The sequence below is a fragment of the Ursus maritimus genome, unplaced genomic scaffold (assembly GCF_017311325.1).
Source record: "Ursus maritimus isolate PB19 unplaced genomic scaffold, ASM1731132v1 scaffold_12, whole genome shotgun sequence".
Taxonomy (NCBI): domain Eukaryota; kingdom Metazoa; phylum Chordata; class Mammalia; order Carnivora; family Ursidae; genus Ursus; species Ursus maritimus.
Window position 1 is genome coordinate 69,668,033 of NW_024423564.1, and position 23,478 is coordinate 69,691,510.

The following is a 23,478-nucleotide window of genomic DNA, read 5'->3' on the forward strand; positions in this document are numbered from 1 at the left end:
CCCCCCCCCCCCCCCGCCCGGTGAGAAGAGGGCCTCTGGGTCACCTGCCCCTCACCCTGAGAGGGCTGGCTCCACACCTCTGCGGGGGGACGATGGGGGATGCCCAATATGCTGGGCGTTCTGCTCCAGCCCCTGGGACTGCCCCAAGTCTACAGGGCTCAGGAGCCTCCAGACCCGCAGAGCGGTCTCTGCTCCTTCCCATCCTGGGGGAGCCTTGGCAAAACCCTCCAGGGAGTCTCTGTAGGCCTTCCGGGACTTTTCTGAGAACTTGCGGGGGCCGCTTCAGAGTCCCAGAGAGGGCCAGGCTGCCAGCCAGAGCAGCCAGAGTGATTCCAGCTTGGGGGTGTCACTGGGGCCACAGCCAACCAGCGCAACGGGGCTGTCCTGAGCGGTGCCCCGTCCCATCCGCAGGCACCTCGTCCAGCTCTAGCTCCTCCGGTGTGCTCCATCTCGGGGCCAGCATGCTCCCGCCCACACGGTCGATGGGCACCACCACGATGTAGAACCACCTGGGCGGGCAGAGCGGGGATCAGGGCTGTTGTCGCCCCCGCGCGTCCCCGGCCCCGCCCCTCCCCCCCGCACTGCCTCCTCCGCACACCTGATGAGGGAGGTATCCTGCACGTGGGGCATGGAGAGGGTGAAGCGGCCGTCCTCTATGTAGGCGGAGGCGGGCAGCGGCTTGTGCGGCAGGATGTCCGGGGCCGTGCGGATGGACACCAGGTGCTGCAGGCCCCCCGCGCTGCTGCCGCGGTTCATTAGCACAAACGAGTACTCCGTGTTCGGCTGCAGGTCTGCGATCAGCTTCCGCATGGAGTGCCCGTCCACCTCCACACTCTGCCCGTTGTACAGAATCTGGAGGCGAGAGGGGGAGGCAGTGCACGGAGCTGAGCCTCCCCATCACGGGCCCACAGGGCAGAGCGGGTGTGTACCCCCAACTGGGAAGCTGCGTCACAGACACCCCCACGTAGGACTGGATGACAGCCCGTGGCAGGCCTGCGCGTGTGCTAGGCTTGGATGGCCGTGGCCCTCACCCACCTTGAAGGGTACAGCCGACTTGTAGGAGTCGGGGACCTCCCAGCTGAGCAGCACAGACGTCTTCATCGCGGCCGCCACGCGGAAGTTCTTGGCGAACACTGTGGAACACAACGGGGGAGGAGGGGGGTGTCAGCTCTGGCCGTGTAACCAGGCCGGGGCGAAGGGTTCCCTGCCGGGAGGAGATGCTGGTCGGGGCTGGGGGCCAGGAATGGCTGCAGAGGCCAGGAAGCCCACTCCTAGCCAGCTTCCAATCACACAGCTCAGCTCTCAGCCCAAACTCCTCTTCACAACGAACACCGAGCCAGGCAGGTGCCAGGGGACCCGTGGTCGGGATCTCGAGGTGCTGGTCAGTGACCGGATGTCAGTGGGAGCTGGTCATGAGCTGCATGAGACCCCACACCAGAGCACAGTGGAGCATGTTTGCTAGAAGTCAGTGGGTCATGGCCCCGAGAGGTTAGTGTCCCACACCCAAGAATGGTGATGCAGTCGAAAGAGATCAGTGGGTCAAGGTCACGAGAGATTGGAGTCGCACAGCAGAGGTCAGTAGGTCAAGGAGAGCAGAGGTCAAGGGTAGCACACCGAGAACGTGGCGCCTGTTGGCTAGAGGTTAGTGGTCATGGTCATGAGAGACTGGAGGAGGGTCACACAGCAGAGGCTGGTGGATCACAGTCACCAGAGGTCAGTGGGTCAAGGAGAGCAGAGATCCCCAGGCGCGGCCACGTGCCCGCAGCACACACCTTGCTCCACGGGCATGGTCCGGGACTGGATGCTGGGGCTGAGTGGGCCGGCGCCTTTGCCGGTCCGCGCGCGGACCTTGATGTCGTAAGTGGTGTCCGGCTTGAGGCCGGAGAGCGTAAGGCGGGTGTGCGCAGTGACGTTCTGCAGTTCCTGCTGGCTGTTGATGTCACGGTACACCACGGAGTAGTTGGTGATGTGCCCGTTCCTCTCCGCCAGCACCGGGGGGTCCCAGGTCAGCTCCGTGGTGGAGGTGGTCAGCCCTATCACACGCAGGTTTTGGGGGAAGCCGCTGGGTGCGTCCTCAGGAGTCGTGATCTCCTTCTGGAACTCCTCTCCGAGGCCAGCCCGGTTCTTGGCGGCCAGCTGGAAAATGTAGGTGGCTCCCTTGTGTAGGCCGATGACCGTAAAGTGCTGTTTGTCCTTGCCAAAATCCATGCTGGTGGGCTCTGGCTCGTCGGCGCGGCGGTACTGCAGCCGGTAGCCCAGCAGTTCTCCGGGGAGCTCCTTGGGCGGTTGCCACTGCAGCAGCGCGGTGTTCATGGCCGTGGTGCTGACCATCATGGTGGGCCGGCCTGGGACTGAACAACCACGCGCTGGGCTCTGGTGCCACCCACCTGGCTGCCCTGCCCTCGGCTCTGTCCCTGACCCCTCACTCACCTGCCCCCGTTGTGGTGACAATTTTGGGCTTGCTGCGGGCACCATCTCCCTTGGTGGTGTAGGCGGCGACGGTAACAGAGTAGGTGGTCTCTGGGGTCAGGCCGCTGATGGTGGTTTCCTGAGGATGAGGAGGGACCCATTCCCGTCACCGAGGAGCAAGGAGGCCAGCCCGTGCCAGCCACCTCAGGACCTCAGCCGGTGGGGAGTCTCTGGGGCACACAGGGCCGGAGGTGCCGTGCCATGCTGGGCTCTGCCGGACGCAGGGCAGGCAGGTGGGGCGTGCGCCCGGGAGGACCCGCCCGTCCCAGGAGCTGCACGCCTGGAGCAGACTGCTCCCTCTTCCTTTCAGGTAAGAACAAAGGGCTACACTGTTCCTCCACTCCACCGTACCGCGAGTGACACCTCACGAGGTCTGTGCATACATGACACACAGGGCACAGAGCTTCGCACGCACACAGCACCTCGCGTGGCTCTTGGCACAGCACCTCGTGTGGCTCTGTGTAAGCAGGCAGGGGGCCACTGCAGTGCACGTGTGTGCACACACACACACGCGCGCGTGCGCCCATCCACACCCACACCCACAAGCAAGGTGGACTGGGCCAAGGTGCTACCCTGCAGGACCCATCAGGACCCCACCTGACCTCATGTAGAAATGGGCTCTGTGAACACCGTATACCTCGCAATACCTTGTGAGACAGGGAAGAAAGTTGAGGACAGCAACCCCCCACCGTGGGGAACGTTACTCCCCCACTGTCCCAGGAGATGCCTAAGAAGTCAGCCAGGGCAGTGTCTCCCAGCCTCGGCAGGCCCTGCCTATGCCCATCTCCAGCCGAGGCATCACTTCCAGACATGCGGAGAAACACCACAGGAGGCCAAGCCACGCCACACGGAGGGGAGAGTGGGAAGAGGGGAGGGAACCACCGTGCAGTGGGAGCAGAGCTGTCACCACCAGCCCTGGTGTCCCTCCAGCTCTGAGTCTCAGGTGGGGCCACTGCAGCCACCACCGACCCCTCGCAGACACCCTCCTGCCCCAGCTGGAGGGCGTCCCAGGGCTGGGGCTCCAGAATGCACCAATGCCGGAACCGGCTCCCCAGATTTCCCTCCCAGCCTGGGCCAGGAGCCGGTGATTTTTCACTCCAGAGATCAATAAGGCCTAATGATCAGGATCGGATTTAACTCCATCCCCGTCTGGCCAGAGCAGGGGCCAGGCCCTGGTCGATCACAAACACTGGCCTCAAATTGCTGCTCGACAGGCGAGAAGTAAGGATTAGAGGAAATGCCAATCGCTGCTCAGCTCGCCGCCTGAGTCTAAACGCCAATTTTCTCCGGATGTGGCTGGTGCCCTGTGGATCTCGGCAGCTCAGGCTGGGGGGGAAGGCGGGGGAGGGGAGCGTCCCACGAGCCCAGCCTGACCCAGGTCTCGCCCGCGCTCGCACACCTGTTACTTACATAGTCCTCGGACTCCTCTGGCCGCCACTGACCGCAGGAGAGAGAGAAAGGGAGACAGGATGTGAAGGACTCTGACTGGAGTGGGCCTGGCCCAGGGAAGGGCAGAGGGAGGGCACAGGCCTCTAAGGGGCCTGCCCATGGGGGCAGCACCCCAGGACCACTCCCCATCCGCAGATCCCAGCCCATGCTGTTTGCCAGGGCTGAGGTGGGGAGGGAGACCAGGAGGGCACACGGCCTGAACAGGAGGGCTCCAGGACAGAGGGACCAGAGAGCGCCACCTACAGGTGCTTTGAGGAAGAGGTTGCCAGACACTGGGAAGACACTGGGAGAGTCTGGCCTGGGCCAGTCCTGGCCTATGCCTGTTGTCATGGTACGATTATTCAGTGTCTCCTTTCACTTTCCAAAGTCTCCCAGTTGGGAGACAGATGACACAGCTGGCCCAGGCAGGAGCATATCTCAGGAACAGTGAGAGCTGCATCAGTCAGGGCCAGGAGGTCGGGGGGCAGGCGGGCCAGCAAGATGGTCAAAGTGTGAATGCCAGGCTTGGAGCCTGGGCCATTCCCCACAGGCACAGGGGAAGCACTCAGACCTCTATTCCTTGCCGGGGCTGCCTGAGGTCTCACTGCGGTAGGAAGGCGTATTTCCGGGCTGGCAATGTCCCTATTTCTTGGTATACTCTTCTTTATGCCACAGCGCGTGCAGATGCACTAGCTGGACAGACAGAAGGAGTGAGGCGTCCCTTCTGTGGTCCTGTGGCACCGGAGGGCTGAAGTTGGCTGGTGTCCAGCACATCAAAGGGAGATGGCCCTCCGGGCTAGACGGACCATGGGGTCCTCTGGTCCAACCACCCTCGAAGTGCTGGTCCGGCTTCTGTCCACTGACCCCAGCTCCTCCTGTTCTGGGAAGCTCTGCTGGAAAGGTCTTGCAAGGAGCCTGGGACAGAATATGACAGCAGGCCCTCAATGGGTCCCTACTGGCCGTGGCCACTTTCAAGGGTGTGACTGGGCCCACTTCCTAGTGGTTCCTTGCCTGGGGCGGGGGGAAGACTCTCGCTGTCCAAGCCAGGCCTGGGTATGAAGGTTCTCAGACAGCACCACTCCCATGTCAGAGGCAAAGTGAGGGAGAAGAAGGAAAGACAAAGTGGATGCAGCAACATGGAGGGAGAGAAGATGGAAGGGAGCAGCAGAAAGGAGAGAGAGGAGGACAAGGCAGGCACAGTCAGTGAGAGGAGACAACAAAGAGAGGGAGGAAAAACATACTGTGAAAAACAGGTAAACCCGAGATGGAGACATACATAGAAGGCTGCACACTCGAGGGGCGTGTGACCCCCATGGTGCTTCCAGAACTGATGGGGGCCCTGGGCTGAGCAGGTGAAGGACAGGCTGTGGTGGTCTTGACAGGGTGGTCAGTGGACAGCTGGACCCTGTGGCCAGGCAGGGGACCAGGCCCCATCTGCTCTCCCCCTGGCTTGGAGCAGAATGACCCGGTCCAGCACCGAGGTCCCAGGGGGCCAGTCCTAGGGGGCCACCAGGGCAGGCCCTCCATCTTCAGTTGGCTTTCCTGGAGCCCAGGCTCATGTCTGCCCCCTGTCATGGCATGTCTGAGGCCACAAGGACAGTGTCCCTCCTCCTGTGGCCCAGCTCCCTTCAAACCACTTGGAACCAGAAGGGGGCACTTGAAAGGGTGCCTTGGAAACCCCACTGGGTGCAGCTGGGCCGCTGGCCCCCGAGGATGGGAGGGGCTGGAGGGAGCCCATTCCTGGGATGTTTCTGGGTGGGTGTGTCTGTGGAGGCCCCCGGAGTCGTCCTCAACCTGCCCCAGGAATGTCGCCGGGTGCACAAGTCCGCCTCCCCACCCCGGTGCTGTCTCAGCGCTGGGCAAGCTGAGAGGAGGAAGAGAGCACCCTCTGGCCAGAGAGGAATTTTGCCTGAGTGCTAAGCCCAGCCAGAGGCAGGCAGGCCCCATCTGTCCGTGTGGGTGAGCCCACCCTGAGCACAACACGTAGAACACGGGGTCTGCCCCTGCACCTCTGGGCCCAGCCCAGGGTGGGGGGAAAAGCTGGACGGGGAAGGCATGTGGGCTCTGAGGGGAATCTGGGCTCCTTCCCCCAGGGCTGGCGCAGTGCTGCTCACTGTGGATCCCCTCCCAAGGCCCTGATTCTGGCTGGGGAGACCCTGAAAGCAGACCACCAGCTAGGACTCTTCAGCAGAATATTTGGGGAGGAAACTCGCCATAGCAATTACAGCTCTTTTCAGGAGTCCAGAGACCGGGTTTCTTGTCCAGAGTCAGCCACCGACTTACTGGGAAATTCTGGGCCATTCACATAACCTCCCAGTATCTCAGATTCTAGAATAGCAAACCAGTGCTCGGGATACCCCAGGGACCTCACCCCAAGCTCACAGGTGAAATCATTATCCCCTGGAAGCACACAGAAGAAGACATGAGGCTGGCTGCCAGGCCCAGACCTTGAGCGTAAACACCAGCAGCTGAGCCACCCTCCTGGGGGCCAGGCCCAGAGCAACACCCCAGTTCAGCCATTCACAAAACTCTGCCATGGCCAAAGCCCGAGTGGGGGCAGATGACGTCAGGAGTGCTCGCCCTGCCCTGGCTGGGAGAGGAATAGCCGGCCAGCCCAGCACTGTTGAGGAGAAAGGAAAATCTTAAATCCCAGACTAACTGACAGTGAACTTGCTTCCTGCAAAACACAAAGGGGGGGGGGGGGGGGGGGGGTGAAGCCTGAGCAGGGGGTGACAGCAGAAGCCAGGGTCTGTGCTCCTCACTGCCAGGGCTGGCGTCTGAGCCACAGAGATGACGGCCAGGCTGGGACAGTCACCAGGGCAGATGGGGCTGGCATCGCTCAGGCAGACCCGAGACGGAAGAGGGAGTGTTCCTGGAAGCTAGCCCTAACGTCCTGGTCTGAGCGGCCCCAAGCCTGACACACAGCAGGACATCTCGGTGTCTGAGTCTCCTGCGGGCAGGCAGGGGACGGGACGAACCTGGGCTCTGCAGAGGTAGGGCTGCGTGCTGGTCCAGCCCACCTTCCCACCCCGCCACCGGCCAGCGGCGTACCTGGGCCTCCGCCAGCATGACGTCCTGGATGATGGGTGGGCCACGGGTCTCGCCGTTCTCCAGCCGCACATAGGTGACCTGGTAGCCACGGATCTGGCCGTGCTGCTTGCTGGGGACGGGCAGCTTCCAAGAGACGCGCACAGCGGTGGAATTCAGTGGCTCTACCTCCACCTTCCGTGGTGGCCCACTGGGCACTGGGGACCAGGAAGAGAAGAAAGTCAGGCCTGGTGGTATGGACCTTGGTGCTGGGGGCACAGCACACTCCAGGGCCTTGCCTTTGCACTCCACTGCCCCAGGAAAGGCCCTGATAGAGTTTCTGTAGACTGTCCCTGCCGGGAACATGGACGGCTCCCGTTGCCTAGCACAGGGAAGGCCTGCCGATCCCTCTGGCCTTGAGTTGCCTCACTCGGTGGGGAGGGGAGGGGTGAGGCACCAGGCCCTACCTAAAGTCAGCACAACCTGTCCCATCTTCTGGGCCCCCACATCATGCCAACGTCTGGCCAAGACCGAGTCTCGCTGATTCTACTCTGAGCATCCCTTGCACCAGTCTTCCCAATCTCCACCTCCCAGATCTTAGGTGGGGCTGCTGCTTCTGTCTAAGCCTCGCGAGGCTCCAGCTTTCTTGGAGCTAGCCCCAAAGGCTGGGGTTTGGGCACAGGCTATCCCATCAGCTACATTTCCTCAGTGTGGGCTATTAAGCCTGCAGCAGGCAGGCCGGTCCTTCCTGGCTTGCGTGAGGCACAGGCCCTGGGGGTGTGAGGTGGGTGGTGTCTGGGAGGGGTGCCTCCCCTCCCCCGCCCCACCCCTCAGTGCCACCGCCTACCGTCTTCATCCGTGCGCACTAGCACCGGGCTGCTCTCCGGGCCGGGGCCCACGTCTGTGTGCGCCCGCACCCACACCCGGTACTCCGTCCACTTCTCCAGGCCCACCAGGTCCCAGCTGGAGTGCTCGCGACTGATGCTCTCCACCACATGCCGCCCTCGGTCCTCGCCGTCCACTGCCTCGTAAGCCACCGAGTACTGGGTGATGACGCCGTTGCGGCTGGCGGCCGGCGGCGGGACCCAACTTACCCGGACTGTGGTGGAGCCCGTGCTCACACAGGTCACCTTCTGGGGAGGGGCAGAGGGGGCTGGGGAAGACAAATGGGGGGAAGCAGGCAGATGGAGGGTGGGGGTCGCAGGCACGGTGACTAGTCACAGAGGATGGGAAACTCACCCAGGCGGGCTACTCCCCGAGTGCAGGATGGCTATCCCGGGGCCCCTCCTAGGCAGGCTGCCACGGCTGCTGCCAGCCAGCGTGGCTCCCTCTGGACCACAGGCTCTCCACACACACACACACACACACACACACACACACACACTCACTCACGCGCACAGTGTCTCCCACACACACATATGGTGTCTTTCACACAGCACCTCACACACACACAGGGGCTCTCCGACACATATGCTTGTCTCGCATAAAACACACACCCTGCCAGCTACACACAGGCATGGGTCATGACTCCCCACCCTGTCACCCTTGGTTCCACATACAACCACCTACGGAGACCCTCCAGCGGCTGTGCCCCTAGCTCTCGTCAGGACTGGCAGCCACAGTGACCCATCTCTGTGCCTACGTGGGCAGGGTGCCTGTGCTGGAGCCGCGAGCAGCCACAGAGACTGGAGGCCAGACGGGAAAGAGGCCAATGGCCCTGGCTAATTTGGAGAACATGACCCCACAGAGGTGCTCTCACTCCATGAGTTCTTTGGGGTTAGGAGGCAGGTCTGTGCCCCCCTTGTTCCCAGCGACGTTTCCAGGCCGTATCCCCACTGAGGAACCTGGTGCTATTACATGGCTTCCTCGCCATCTCGAGCGCTGCCCCCACCCCCTGCCAGGGTGACTTCAGCAGTCTCCCTCTCCGGCCCGAGCCCCTCATCTCCAGGGCTTTCTCCCCTGCACTGCTGTGGCCATGCCCTAGATACTGCCATACTCAGAATGGCCCTACTCCCCAAAACGTGGCCTCCAACACCCCCTTGCAGACCCTCACCTTGTCCCAGCGCAGCTGCTCAAGGTCCCCGGCACTGTGCTGGCTCTACACACCCCCCTGCCCCCCGGGACCTCCGCCCATTGACCTACCATCCTTACCGGCCTCGGTATTGGGCTTTGAGCCCAAGGTCCTGCACTTCACCGCTCTACACATACCCCCAATTCCCTCACCTACTTCCCTTTCCGCACTCCCGCCCAGCCTGCGCCAAGCCCAGGACGGATCCAATCCTCTGCCCTGTTCAAGGCAGCCCGGGGGCAGGTAGAAAAATGTCGCCTGCCCATGCACTCTATGAGCACATCCCCAGTGGCCTCACCTGGGCGCCTGCAGCCTGCGGCCTCTGTTCTCTGCCCAGCTCACTCCGCCACTACACACAGAACGCTTTCCACCTCCTCCACGCTCCGCTAACCTCCAGCTCTCAGCTCACAACTGTCTCCCACTTTGCAGAGAAAACTGAAGCCTCCCACCAGCAGCTCCCTCCATCTCTTGGCACCAAACCCACTGAACAACTGCGACCTCACTGAGCCACCCTTGCTTCCCACGAGGGGGGAAGGTGTGCCCCGCCGTCTAAGGCGGAGCTCTCCCATCCGCGCTCTGTCCCCTTCCCCCACCTCCCTGAGCCTCCAAGATCCTTCTCTTCCCCGAATTTTCGACTTCTCTGTATGGACTCATTCCTAGTAACATTTACACATGCTCAAATTTTTCTTATCTTAATAGACAGAACCCATCGTCGGGCCCACAGCACCCCTCCTCCAGCTGCAGCGGTCCCCTCCCTCCGACTAGTCCTCACAACACCCCTCCCAGCCCCTCCGCCGGGTGCCCGAAGCGGCGGCCCCTCCTGTGCTCCTCCGGCCCCGGCAGACCAGCAGCATCTGGTCTGCTCCTTCAAACTCTCTGCTTCCAACCACCAAGACACTCTCCTCTCCGGGATTTCCTGCTGTCTCTGGTCATCCTCCTCAGGGTCCCCCAGCTCTAGCCCAGCATGGCCACTCGCATAGCGTAAGGCCTCCCCGGCTGCGGCGCCTGCTTCGGTCCCACTTCCTACCATCTTTCCGGGTCTACACACCAGAAGCGCACAATTCGCCTGATGCTCCCCTTTCCCTCAGCATCCCAAAGCCAGTCCATCACCAGGTCCCGGGCAGCTGGCACCCCAGATGGCTCTCTAACCGCCCCCCCGCCAGCTTATCTGAGCTGCCCTCTTTTGCTTAGACTACCGCACGGCCTCCTAACCGGTGTCTGGCATCCTGCTGGGCTGTCCCGTGCATTCTCACCCGGCGGCCAGCCAGCCCTCCCACCTGTCCTCTCAACCTGTGGCCGGCTGCTGTGGTCGGGTGGCTGCTTCAGCCACACTGGCTCCCTGCTCGCCCCTGACCACAACTAAGTGCCTTCCTGCTTTAGGGCCTTTGCACCGGTTGCCCAAGGCCCGTGTCACCCACGGAAGCCCCCTTGGCCCCCTTAGACCAGAGGAAGCTCCCATCCCGTCATCTCTCCACTGCTATCTCCTCCACAGCACTTCACACAAATGTAATTAAAAGCTCATTTGGGTAATTGCAGGTTTAACATCTACCTGCCCCACTAGACGAGGATCCCTGCAGGTAAAGGCCACGTCAGGGTCATGCTGCCAGCCGTGCACCGTGCACGGGCCCAGCAGGGTGAGGCCGGGGCCTATAGGATGAATCTGTGCATACTAGGTCACACACGGCCTCCCCTCATCACTGGCACATTCACACACAGGCCCACGTCACCTCAGACACATCTGCGTTTAAGGCTGCCGCCTGTGCTGTCTCGAAGCCATGGTCCCATCCAGCCACACATCCGTGGCCCCCACTGTGAGGACACAGAGCCTCATGGCCACTCAATCAGTGGGGCACACCAGACACTCACTCCTACAGGTGTGGCCCAGCCAGGTGGTCAGACGGGGTCACGCGCAGCCTCACGGCATCAGTCTCACGTACACAGTTAACACACAAAGCCACGAGGCTGTCACGCAAACGGTCTCACAGACGGTCTCACACACAGAAGGCCGCGTGGTCCTAAGGCAGGCACGTAGACATTCTCAGTCACACAGTCTCATTCTCACAGACGTGTCCCTACGTGCGGCTGGCTCAGTGTGAGATGACACAGCTCACATATTCTTCATGGTGGGGGTCATGAGGCAGGGAATGTAGGTGACAGGGGAGATGAGATGTGGGGATATGGAGAGGGAGGACAGCTGCCAAAGCGGGGACATGTCTGAGACATGGCAAGCATGGCTGTCCCACCGCTGAGAATGGCCTAGTCAGCTAGTTTGACCAGCACAGATGGGGGGGTCAGGGAGGGATGAGTCACAGACACAGAACTTACCTGGCCGGGGGGGGCGGGGCCTGGGGGAGGGAGGGGCAGAAGTCGGGTGGGGAGCAGCGCCGGCAGCAGCTGCCTGGACGCAGACTGGCGGGAACTTACCTGTTCCTCTCTCAGCGTCCAGACCCGGAGCCCAGACCAGAGTCCAGTCCAGGGCCCAGCAGACCTGACCACCCCCCTGGTCAAGGGGGAAGGGTGTGTGTGTCTGTGTCCCAGCCCAGCCGTAGCAGGCAGTAGCCTCAGGAGACACTTACTGGACTGTGCCGTGCGGGCCTCAATGGTGGGGGTGAAGACGCCCACCCCCATCTCGGAACGGGCGGCCAGCTGGAAGTGGTACAGTGTGTCAGGCTTCAGGTCCTCTAGAGTGTAGGAGGAGGTGGGGTCGAAGGTCACCTTGTGCTGGAAGAGCAGGGAGCACTCACTGACTGTTCCCCAACATGGGCTGCACCTGACCCCTCTGGACCCACTGTGGCTCCAGGGCTGGCTCCATGTCACATGGCCCCTGGACCACACAAGGGACTCGGCGCAGCCCATGCCACAGACACCTCGCCGACTACATGGCCACGAACGCCTGAAACAAGGGGCTCTGGTGGCGAATTTGAGGGCTCTGCCAGTGCCATGTGAGCCACAGAGCCTGAGAGACCCAAGAAGAGACCTGGGGACTCTGCGCCCAGCACAGGGGTGACAAAGACTATAGATCATTCCCAGGGAAAAGCCTGGGGCCTGTGTCCACACAACCACAAAATCCAGAAAGCCTGCCTGGGTGAGGCCACCACAGGCCCTACAGGGTCAGGAGGAGCCCTCCTCCCTTCTCTTGTCCCCGCCGAGCACTCACCTGCTGGCCTTCATCCTCTGCTGCCCAGTACACCAGCTCATACTTGACGATCCGCTCCTGCGGGGGCAGCAGCCACGACAGCTGGATCCTGGTGTCCGACTCCGCCTCCGCCTGGAAGTCCGCCGGTTGGGCAGGCACTGCAACACCCCCACGCCAGGTGCCGTGAGCCTTACCAGTTCCCCTCGAGGGCAGGGGCACCCAGAGAAAGAAGGCAGGGGAAGACGCCCCCGTGTCCCTATCCTGCATCCCAAGCGACCACGCACGTGTGGAATAGAGGCCCTCCACCCCCCGCGGCCTGCAAGCCCATAGCCTGAGGATAGAGGCCCTGCCACAGCCTTGCCCAGCCCGGCCCCACTGCCGCTGGCCAGCTGGCGCGCCGCCCACACCTACCTCCCTGCTGTGTCTTGACCTGGATGGCGGGGCTGGGAGGGCCGTCGCCCACGGCAGTGAAGGCCAGCACGCGCAGGCTGTAGGTGATACCAGGCAGTAGGCTGCCCACGGTGGTGAGGAGCCCCGCGTCCGTGTTGTGCTTGTGCCAGGCGCTCAGGGGGCGGCGGGAGTCGGGGGTGTAGTAGACGCGGTAGCCGCGCACCAGGCCGTTGGGCTCCTCGGGCGGCTCCCACTGCACCAGCATGGTGCTGGCGCTCAGCATGCGGGCCTGCACGCGGCGCGGCGGGCTGGAGGGCGCCTGCTCCCCCGTGCGCGCCCGCACCGCCTCGCTGGGCGGCCCTCGGCCGATGCTGTTCACCGCCAGCACGCGGAAGGCGTACTCCGAGAAAGGGCTGAGGCCGCCGATGCTGTAGCGCGTCATGGACACACCATCCACCTCCTGGAAGGGCCCCTCCGCACCTGCTGCGCGGTACTGGATGCCGTAGTAGGACACCGGCTCCGAGTTCCCGGAGTCCCAGGTCAGGGTGACGCTGGTGGCAGTCGTCTCTGTCACCACAAGGTCAATCGGAGGTTTCGGCAGAGCTGGGAACGAAGGGGGAGGCTCAGAGCTGCCTGCGGTCACGACCCCAGGAGCCAACCCCGCCCGGGGTGTTATCCGACCAGAGTGTGGCTGAGCCCCACAGCCTCCCTTGAAGAACGGCCTGGAAAGCTGGAGGTGACCGCTAAGGGCACCACCTAGTGGGGGATGGTGACACTTGTCGGTGCCCCCAGGGGCCCTCGGTCATCTTGTGTCTACCGGTATCACTTCCAGAACTCACTGGACCGGGCCAGATGGAAGGCGCACAGGCTGGATGGCGGAGGTCTGCCTCTGAGGCCTGCCTACGCTCACCTGTGGGCACTCACGTGTAACTGGGGTTGCTGTTGGGAGAGATGTGCCTACAAGAACAGCCTGGATTTTATTTTATTTTTTTAAAGATTTTATTTATTTATGTGACAGAGAGACAGCCAGCGAGAGGGAACACAGCAGGGGGAGTGGGAGAGGAAGAAGCAGGCTCACAGCGGAGGAGCCCGATGTGGGACTCGATCCCGGTACGTCAGGATCACACCCTGAGCCGAAGGCAGACGCCTTTAACGACTGCGCTACCCAGGCGCCCAGAACAGCCTGGATTTTAGAAAGAGTGATGGGCTGCTGGCCCCACACACCTGTGGCTTGGCTCAAATTGAAGGTGGAGAAGTCCCAGACCCAGAGCCAAGCACTTAACAAGTAATTACCAAGTGCCTGCTACATGCTGGGCACTGTGCTGGGGCTGAGGACACAAGGTCACATGGTTGGTCATATCCTTGCTCTCGTGAAGTTTACGTTCTAGGGTGAGTGGACAGTGCCGAGTCCATAATCATGACTATGGGGCATGCAAGGACAGCACCGAGCAGGGTGCTGAGCTGGGGAAAATCCACAAAGTCCTCAGAGCTGGACAGTGAGAGGACCGGCATGGCGAGGGTGGGACGAGGGCCTGGCGGAACCGAGCTGAGCCAGTAGGGCCGGGCGAGGTGAGTGAGGGCCCGGTCTTTACCCTAAAGGCAATGGGAGCCACTGGAGAGCTGTTTCTTAAAACAGAGTGCTCAGATGCTGCTCTGCATCTTCAAAGGATCATTCTAGTCGCAGAACGGAGGACAGCTCTGAGGGGGGAAGAGTGGATGCAGGGGGCCTGGAGGAGTGTGCGTGCCTATCCCAGGGCTCAGGCGGAGAGCCCACGTCCCCTTGGCCACTCTTCACCACATCCTTGACAGGAGGCTGGTGAGCCTGAGGGTGCGGTCCCATGGAGTGGCTAGGGGGCCATGCTGCGGCATCAGAGCCCCAAGGGTTCAAGGCCTTGCTCTGCCATTTACTCCCACATGACCCTGTGTCTCAGTTGCCTCATCTGTACAGGGGAACGAGGATGTCTACCTCCCAGGGTAACACAGACTGAACAAAGTGATCTCTGCTCACCACCACGGCAGAAGCAGAGGCACCCCAGGACCTCAGTACCTCTTAGCTATTACTACGAACACCAAGAATGACGGAAACCCCTCTCTCCACCACTGAGGGCCAGCAGGACCCCAGGGGGCACCCAGGAGAGGGCAATGACCCCTCGACCTCATCCACCCCCACCCACACAGGCTCACCTGCTACAGGTGCCGGGACCACCTGTCGCCCTCGGCAACGGGGCAGGCCACAGGCCACGGCAGGCACGCATGTGGCACTCACCTTTCACTGTGACCTGGGCTGTGGCCTCGATCATGCCGAGAGAGGAGATGGCCACGCAGGTGTAGTTGGCAGAGCGCACGACATTGCTGAGCTCCAGCACATTGCGGCCAACTGGCATCTCGTCCTCCTTGGTGAGCTCCTCGGCCCCCATCATCCACTTCACGTAGGGCATGGGCGCGCCCACCGCAACACAAGTCAGGTTCACGCTGCCACCCGGCATCACCTCTTGGCTGCTGGGAGGGATCGAGAAACGAGGAGCCACACGGCGCACTGTGGGAGGAGGGAGAGAGGCACTCACAGGCCGGGCAAGACACTCGCGAGGATGGAAGGGCAGGGGCCCCTCATCCAGGAAGCCCCTCTTGTCAGAGCCGAACCCACCTCAGAGACAGGTGGGGCAGAGTCCCTGGGCCCCAGCTTACCACCTCCCATCCCACTTTTGGGCTAGAAGTAGCCCCCACGCTCAGAGACTGGAACATGAGAGATTCCACAACCAAGCTCCCCCTTTACAGCCTAGGGAACTGAGGCCCAGAAAAGTCCTGCTGTCTGCCCAGGGTCACACAGGGACTCGGTGCAAGGCTCAGGCCTCGGGTCTATACTGTGGGCCTTGTCAGGGCCAACATTCCAGGCTGCTTTCCAGTGCCCACCCCTACCTGCTCCTGACCCCCCACCATGGGTCTCCAGAGGGGCTAACTGGGGCACCAGTGAGAGAAGTCCAGGCACCAAGGGCGGAGGACCTCAGAGCATGGCTGGGGCAGGGCAGAGGGGCTGGCCAGGAGTGACGTGGCCACCTTCTCTGGAGTCACTGCCTCCACCTCGAGGCCGTGACCCGAGGGAAGAGATGACCTCAGCCATGCGCAAGGCACAGCCTGGGAACCCAAGGGGAAGGGCCACCCCTCCGAAGGGGCTGGGCAGGGGCAAGGGATCAGGGCGGGCCAGGGACGTGGTCCGCGGGCAGGATGGGCATGACGATGGCAGTAACATGATGAGGGCGCCGAACAGACGGCTTTCTGCGCCAATGAACAAGGGTCTCAAGGGGGAGGGTGGCTGTGTCTGGCCACGGCCTCCGGCCTTGGGCTTCCCAGGCCAACGTGCAGCCTGGACCCCCCAAAGTTGCAAGCTTGACACGAACATTTGCAACATGCATAGGGAGGGCAGTCAGGCAAGACCTAGCCGTGGGCAGGCATGCTTGGCGTGCTGATGGGTCATGCAGCTGGTGGGCCGAGGCTGAGATGTGTCCTTCATGGGCACCCCTACAGACAGGGCCGGAGAACGCAGACAGCAAGGCTACGTGACCAAAAGGCATCACTGAGAGTGTGTGTGGGTCTCTGAGGACCCGTGCTGGGGAGCCTGGCATGCAGAGGACCCATGCCGTCGCATCAGGGGCCCCTCACTACAGGTTCCGGACTCTGATGCTCGGAGAGCCTCAGACCACAAAATCAGAGCCGGAAGTAACTACAGAGAGCACCCAGTCCAACCTCGGACCTCACTGCACAGGGTCAGGCTGTGGCCCAGAGACCAGACATCCAACGAATCACCAGGTCCTGTTAACGGATGGCCCAAAGTATCTTTCAAACCCACTACTTTCTTTCCGAACCAGAGGCTACTGCCCCCACCAGAGCCTCAGCCACCTCCCTCTCTCCTGGCACTGCGGTTTGAGCAGCTCTCTTCCAGAACCGGCCCTCCACCAACAGCTAGCACAAGTCTGTTCACATCACCTCTCTGTTAAACACCCCTGCATGGTCCCCTCAATGATTCCTCAGGCCACACAGCTGGACCCCACCTCACTCAGCCCCTGCCTCAACTCTGTCCACACCGCCTCGCTCGGAGACCTCTGGACAGAAGCCCCCGGCAAGCCATGTGTGACTGGCATCATGGGCTGAGTTCCCTCTGCCCCCGGGCTCACTGGGGTCTCAGTGTGTCGCACGGACGTCTAGTGTTCTACCTTATAGAACCGGCCTCCCTTTGGACTTTTGCAAAAACCATTAGAACAACAACTTTCTCTCTGTACTGCAGCGGCCAACCTTAGAAGAACCAAGAACCACCTTTCATAACACACGGGAGAACACGCTGGAGAACAAAGACATCAATTGTGGAGAGCAGAGCTGAGAGACAAACACAAAAGCCTGATCGAACTGTTGAACTACCTGGATCCAGCCCCGCCCGACACCAGATCGACTTCTACATATTTTAGTTTGGGAAGACAAGAATCTCCTTGTTTTGCTTAACCTGATTAAGTAGGTTTCTGTCACTTGTCCCAGAGCTGGGAGTCCCCACGGAATGACGACAGCAAGTCATCGACAGAGACTTCTGCATGGCAAGACAATAGGTGGATCCCGGGCACGGCTGGCGGGAGGGACCCACGACAGGGAGCACTCTTTGAGCACTCCCTCAAATGGCACAAGAGGGAGACCAGGAGGCCAGGACAGTAGCATCAGCCAGCCCGGTGCTGCGTGCCCTCCAACGAGCTCTGGAGCTGGCCGTGGGGGGCGGGCCGTGGGAGGAGAGGCTCAGGCAGGCAGGTCTGTCTGCTGACCAGGCCCAGGCCTGCCAACAAAGGGAGGGGCCCAGCAGAGCCCTGGCTGGAGCAGAGCCTTATTAACCAATCAGCTCTTTATCCCCAGCCAGGCTTTTCGTTCACAAGCATCAGAACAGGCTCGGGGAAGGGAAACCCCTCTTGAGTTCCTACCATGTGAGGAAGGTTTCCTGCTATAGATCCTGTCACCTCCAGACTGCAGACAGGGGAACAGACTTAAGACTGATACTTTCAAGTGACGTGCCTCAGCTTAAGTATTATCAGGAGGTTGTCAGTGTGATGAAAAGCTCACACCCTTTTGAGGCCTGGCTGATAGGGTGGAAAAAAGACACCTAGGAGGTTTTGTGGAGAAGCTCCTGGGCTTCTGGGTAGCCAAGGCTGGCAGAATTTATTCTCCAGTTGGCAGAAGGATGGGGCTTGGAGAGCCTGTGCCAGGAGAGGTCATGGCTGCAAGTTTGACCCTGGCCAGTAGTGGAATCTTGGGGCCTGATTAGTCCCTGGACAGAAAAACAAAGAGCCCAGGGAAAGGCAGTAGGTTCTTGGCCAATAAACCTTGGGTCCCAACGTAAGCAGCGTAGAAAGCTGATGGGACCGTAACCCAAATGGTCCCGGGAGGGCAAAATCTTCTGTTCCATGGCCAGGAAATGGAGGCCTTTCAGAACAAACGTTGGAAATAGCTCTGTTTTTAGTTTTATTGTTCCCTCCTACATGCAGGTGGAAGAGAGAACTCCAGGGGCTAAGGATGAGTTTGAGAGGTCAGAAGAGACCCTTGGGATCATCCCTAGCACCAGGCAAGGGCCTCCAGCCCGGAGACTGCTGGGGATGGCACCCCTGACGCGTTCACTAGAATGCTCCGGGTACACGCACTCCGGGCACATGCGAGGCGTTCTGGTGTGAGATTTCCCCCAACTCAGGCTCAGCCTCCCTGCAGCGTGAGCGAGGTTAGGGGAGGTCTACAGAGGGAGGGTGGGGTCAATAGAGGTAAGACACAACTTCCTGGGATCCTGAGTGCCAGTGGGGCCCCGTGTCCTGGACCTGCCCGGACGGCCACCCTCATCCTAACAGCCGGGCGTGGCCGGCCCCTCCCTGCAGCAGCCCCACCCGCACCCCTCCCGCTGTCCCAGACACGAGGCCTCCAGAAGGGGCAGGACGCGCCCTGGACTCAATCTATTGACAGAAGCAACAGCAGGGAAGAAAAAACCAGAGCCGGGAAAAATGCACTTAGGGTGTAATCTTGGGCTCCGACAATGCCGGTCTATTACTGTTCCCCGTGCATCCTTAGTGCTGACGTTTTATAGACAATTTCCAAAACAGGGCTCTGCCATTTCTGGATTATATTTCAGCTGTAACTTTTAAGTCTAATTATTTGCGCTGACAACCCCGTATAATAGGGCGGTGTGGCGCCCGGAGGCATCAGCATTCAGTGGAGTGACAGCCTAATCGCAGGGGGAGGGCGGCCTCGCAATCTGCATTCACTCGCGGAAATTTCTCTGATGAAAATAACACAACATTAAGGAGGGGATAAGGGGCAGGATCCACTGTATCAAGATAAAATAACTCTTTAATAAATAACCTTGTGGCTGCCGCAGAGCAGTAATTAAATGCCGGCGCACTCGGCACACAGTTTTAAGTAAAGCTGGAAAAATGTAAGATGTAATTATCAGCGCCAAACAAATTACCAGCCCGGCAAATCCCCCTGGAATATTTAGAAACTCATTTCTGCCTTCCCGTTAAATATTTGTGTACGTGCTTTATTTTTGGTGGGACCGCAGAGGGGGAGAAGGGAAAGGGACCAGGGACCAGGGCGGTGGGGGGAAGGGGTGTAGGGGGAGGTGGCTGAGGGCTGGGCTGTCTCTGCTGATGACTGCTTTCTGAACGCCCCGGCAGATGCGCCCGGTCAGCGAAATGGTGTAACCGAAATGCCCCAGAGCTCGGGAGTGCATATGGACGGATGCTCAGAGCTGATATCTGAGCTGAGGCCACAGCCCTCCTCCAGACTGGCTCCCTTCTCCCTCCTGGAGGAAACCCAAGCCATGGAGATATGATGCAGAGGGGAGCAGGTGGCGCAAGTCTGCTCCCTGGGGCTCAGCCCAAAGCCCAGTGGCCAGGTGAGTCTCCTCTGACCACTCAGACCACGTGACACAAGAATGACCGCTCATCCCTGCTGCCAGCCCCAAGACTAGGGATATCGGTCTGGCCCTGAGGGTGGGGCTGAGAACAGAGCCCCATGTGAGAATGCTCTGGAGCGGGCTAGAGCAGGGTCTCTGGGGAGCCCTTCCCAACCTGTGGCAGGGCTGGGGCCTCCTCTGGGCTCCCATGTGGGGCTAAGTTGCAGTCAACTGTCCAGTCTGGAGTGAGCTCCCTGAATGTGAATGCTAAGCCCCCAGCACAGGCCTGAGGAAACGGGAGTGGGCTGGGGCGGGGGGGCTGGGCAGAGGGGCCTGGGGCAGAGGGGCCTGGGGCAGATGGGAAGATCTTCGTTTGGCTCTGGTCAGGGAGGCAAGAGACAAGAGTGTGGGAGATTTCCTCCATGCCTAAGATAACGCCACCCACCTGTGCCAGGGACGCCAGGTTTCAAGAGGCAGATTGGGGCTGGGTGCCCCATGGAGCTTGGTGGGGACCTCGAAGTCAGGGCAGACCTGCGGGACTTTTGTCCTGCGCTGCAAGACCTTGAGGCAGGAGCTCGTCCTAAATTAGCCTTTTCCCTTTGTCTTCCCACTGGCTGCAGCTGAGCCCGGGCAAAGGTGGCGTTTAGGGGATGAGGTTGTGGAAGGAAGGCCCCGCAGGCACGTGTGCACACTACAGTGCTCACAGCCCCCCCGACCACTCAGGAGCCCCACCTGGCACAGGCGGCTGGCCCGGCCCAGGCATAACGGTGGGCACAGTGTCATGTCATGCACCATGCCTGCCTGACCGCCCCGAGCCCAGCTAAGGGAACATGCAGACACGTGGCACATCAGGGACCCAAGCAGCAGAAGCATGCAGGGCAGGGGGCCTGTCCACCCACCCCTAGTCCTGCCGGCCTGCCGGCCCAAACAACGCAGAGCAGAGCCCGACTGGCGGGCAGGCCTGGCTGGAGCGAGCCTGAGGGAGCTGACCGAGCCCGCTGGTCCCTACTGACGGGAGCATCCCATCGACGGGTGAACTGTAGATGGATAAGAAGTGAAAAGGACCAACCTTCTCGCTGATCTGAGAGATGAGAGTTTGGGTTGATGGCAGAGTGCGATGAGGATGAGGAGGGAATAAAAAAAGACAAGGAGAAACACAGAGAGAGTAAAAACAGGCCAACCTTCATCTGCCCACACAGCACGGACACGAGACAAGACTCTTGTGCCCCACGCACACGCACGTGCACGCAGGTGCGCGCGGACCACGCCGCTCACGAAAGACTCAGGACTCATGGAGGACACAGTGGACAGGGCTGGGTCCCACTGGCAGGTGCCGGGATGCCAAGGGCGGGACAGGGAGGGGTGGAAGGGGAGCACAGGTGGGCCCCCATGCCTCACGCACACCCCACGGCTCGACAGACCCAGTGAGCTGGGCTCTGGGGTCAGGGCCCCCCCAGCCCACAAACCCTCCAAGGCACGTGGGCCACTAGATTCCCACCACCCTGAAGGAGCCCCACACTGCAGGGCACCAGTGTGAGGAGCTGGTCTGGGCACCTATAGGGAGAAAGGCTGTGGAGACACCGCCCCATTTAGAGACAGCTGTGGCCAGCGGCCAGCTCCCTGCAGAGAAGGGAGACGGCTGGGGGCAGGCAGGGCACGGCCACGCCCTGGCCCCTGGCAGCTCTGTGTCCTGAGAGCTGGAGGAAAGAGACGCTGTGGAGGGAAGGAGAGGGTGAGTCACTTGGACAGGGAGACGGATGGTGACACAGAGAGGCTGGTCCACCCAGCCTGCCTGGGCCTGCTGGCCTGCGGGTGGAGCTGTGGGCAACTGTGAGCAAAGGCAGATGTACCCAGATGACGCATTCCCCCAACACATAGCCTGACAGCAGCAGCGGTCCTTGGCCACCAAGCGCTTCCCGTGTGCCAGCCACTGTGCCGGGAGCTTCCCACGAGCTGTCCCGTTATATGCAGCAGTTGCAGGGGCCCAGAGAGACGGCGGGGCTCTGAGAGTCCAGGGCACAGAGGAAGGACGTGAGGCACTGAAGACAAATCCAAGGAGATGTGGCCTTGAGCCCAGTGAACACAGCAGAAGAGGGAGACGGAGAGAGATGAATGTCGGTGGGAGGCTGTCCATATAGGGCAGTGGGTCCCAATACTGGGGGGGGGGGGAGGGATCCCCCCAGGTGACACTGGGCAAGGTCTGGAGACGTTGTGGGTTCTCATGACTAGGGGTGCTGCTGGCATCTAGGGGGCCAGCGGGGCTGCTACACATCCTACGACCCCCAGGAGAGCCCCATATAACAGAGTCACCCGGCCCCGTGTCAACGGTGCCGAGGCTGAGAAACCTGGGCTGGAGGCCACACGGACCTGGATGTTGAGGCTCCTGACTGCTGGAGCCCACCGGCCTGGAGGGGGAAGGGGCCTGCTCTGGAAGGAGGTCTCATGGCTGCTCTGCTGGCAGGAAGTGGGCAGGTAGTGGGGGATTTCTCCACGGGCGGCCCACGCGCAAGCAGGCTTCAGGATAGAGCTGCCGGCCAGCACGGGAGGGGCTGTCCCAGGCCAGCTGGGGCTGACGGGCCCTCAGCGCTGCTGACGGTGGAACGCACGGGCTTTGCCAGGACTGAGAGGAAAAGTGGCGGAGACACCAGGGCAAAAGTCCTGGGAACTGGCTCTTAGGTGTCTGCAAGTCTTGTTGGTAGAGCCTGTCCTGGGGCTACAGGGCAGATCACTCTTGACTAAACAGGGCAGGTGGGGCCTGGCTATTAGGCGGGTCTTGTGCACAGAGACTTAGGACTGGCCCATGGACATCAGGGTCCACGGGAACGTATGTGAGAGAGGGAAGGACAAGCTAAACCACGTTGGGACAGCCTGCCTTAGGGTCCCTGACACGTGGGGCTAGAACTAAAGAAACCCCCACACTCGCTGCCCCAAAGGCCTGTGGGTATGGGCCGGAAAGGTGATTTAGGAAGGCTTGGTGGGAGTGGCAGATGGGCTGTGTCAGGACCCTGCCTGAACCCACCACGTGGGGCTGGAGGAAAGAGCTCCCTGGTTAGTGCCCGAGCTGCCGGCTATGGCGGCTGAGCGCAGCGCACCTCCAGAGACCCACCGCTTCACCTCAGGGCAGGGCCAGGGTGAGGGTGACTTCAGAGGGCACTACCCAGCCAAGATAATAATGCAGGGTCCATCACCTCCGTCTGGGCCTTCTCCTGCAGCTCTGCCCCAGGAAATGTGCCCATTAGACCACGGCTACGCAGCTTGCTTGGGCTTCTCAGTGGCTCTGTTGGGCCACTCCTTCCCCTGGTGCAGCCACATATGGCGAAAGCCTTTCTTGGGACCCCCACTCTTTTGACCCTATGATCTTTTGGAAGAAGTATTCAGTCAGGACCACGCAGCATTTGGAATGGTCCAGGTGGAAGGACGCAGGTCTCTGAGTAGGGCTGTTCCAGCGGGTCCTCTCTAGGAGGGGACTTGTCAGAGCCCCGTGCGCCTGCAGCAGCGTGGGGGGAAGGCCTTGCGCCTTACAGCTCCCCTCATCTCGGCCACCTGGGTGGCTCTCAGGCTCCCGGCCTCTCTGCTCTGATGCTGTTCCTTAAGATAGGCCCTGGGGCCACTTAGGCAGGCCTTGACAGGCAGGACACTTGACAAGGGGGCCAGTGGGGACCTCCCACCCCACACTCCCAACTCCAGTGAAGTGTCATCTATGGTCTCTGAGACACAATGTGCCCGTCACCCGACAGGCTGGCAGCCTTGGCCTCTTGGGAACCTGTGCCCTGACACGGAGCAGCTCCGTAATAACGACATGAATGATGGCCTAATTCTCTCTGCCCTGTCTGACCACGTGGCCCTAAAGAGTGGGACAGGCCGCTGACATTGCCTGGGCGGACAGGCAGACGACCCCCTCGAGAAGCTACCCTAAGCACTTAGCGTGATGAAGTCATCGCTGCAAGAAAGCCGTGTCCACTTTCCTTTTCAAATCCCCCGAGTGGAGACAGTTTCACTTGTAATGATGCCCATCTGTGCGGGGGGCTCAGTGAGGGGATGTGGGGCAGGGGG

General features: G+C 61.2%; 1 protein-coding gene across 1 annotated transcript in view; it reads right to left on the minus strand.

The window, feature by feature from the left end:
- The window catches only part of PTPRF (protein tyrosine phosphatase receptor type F), an 87,982-nt gene that overhangs the window by 17,011 nt on the left and 47,493 nt on the right, over window positions 1-23,478 (minus strand). Inside the window, exons 8-19 of the mRNA XM_040627409.1 lie at window positions 14,785-15,054; window positions 12,540-13,121; window positions 12,150-12,286; window positions 11,569-11,713; window positions 7,772-8,077; window positions 6,949-7,142; window positions 3,880-3,906; window positions 2,431-2,548; window positions 1,773-2,351; window positions 1,036-1,133; window positions 599-852; window positions 416-509 (exon numbers count right to left, since the gene is read on the minus strand). Of these exons, the coding sequence (XP_040483343.1) occupies window positions 416-509; window positions 599-852; window positions 1,036-1,133; window positions 1,773-2,351; window positions 2,431-2,548; window positions 3,880-3,906; window positions 6,949-7,142; window positions 7,772-8,077; window positions 11,569-11,713; window positions 12,150-12,286; window positions 12,540-13,121; window positions 14,785-15,054 (2,804 nt within the window). The remainder of the gene's footprint in view (window positions 1-415; window positions 510-598; window positions 853-1,035; window positions 1,134-1,772; window positions 2,352-2,430; window positions 2,549-3,879; window positions 3,907-6,948; window positions 7,143-7,771; window positions 8,078-11,568; window positions 11,714-12,149; window positions 12,287-12,539; window positions 13,122-14,784; window positions 15,055-23,478) is intronic.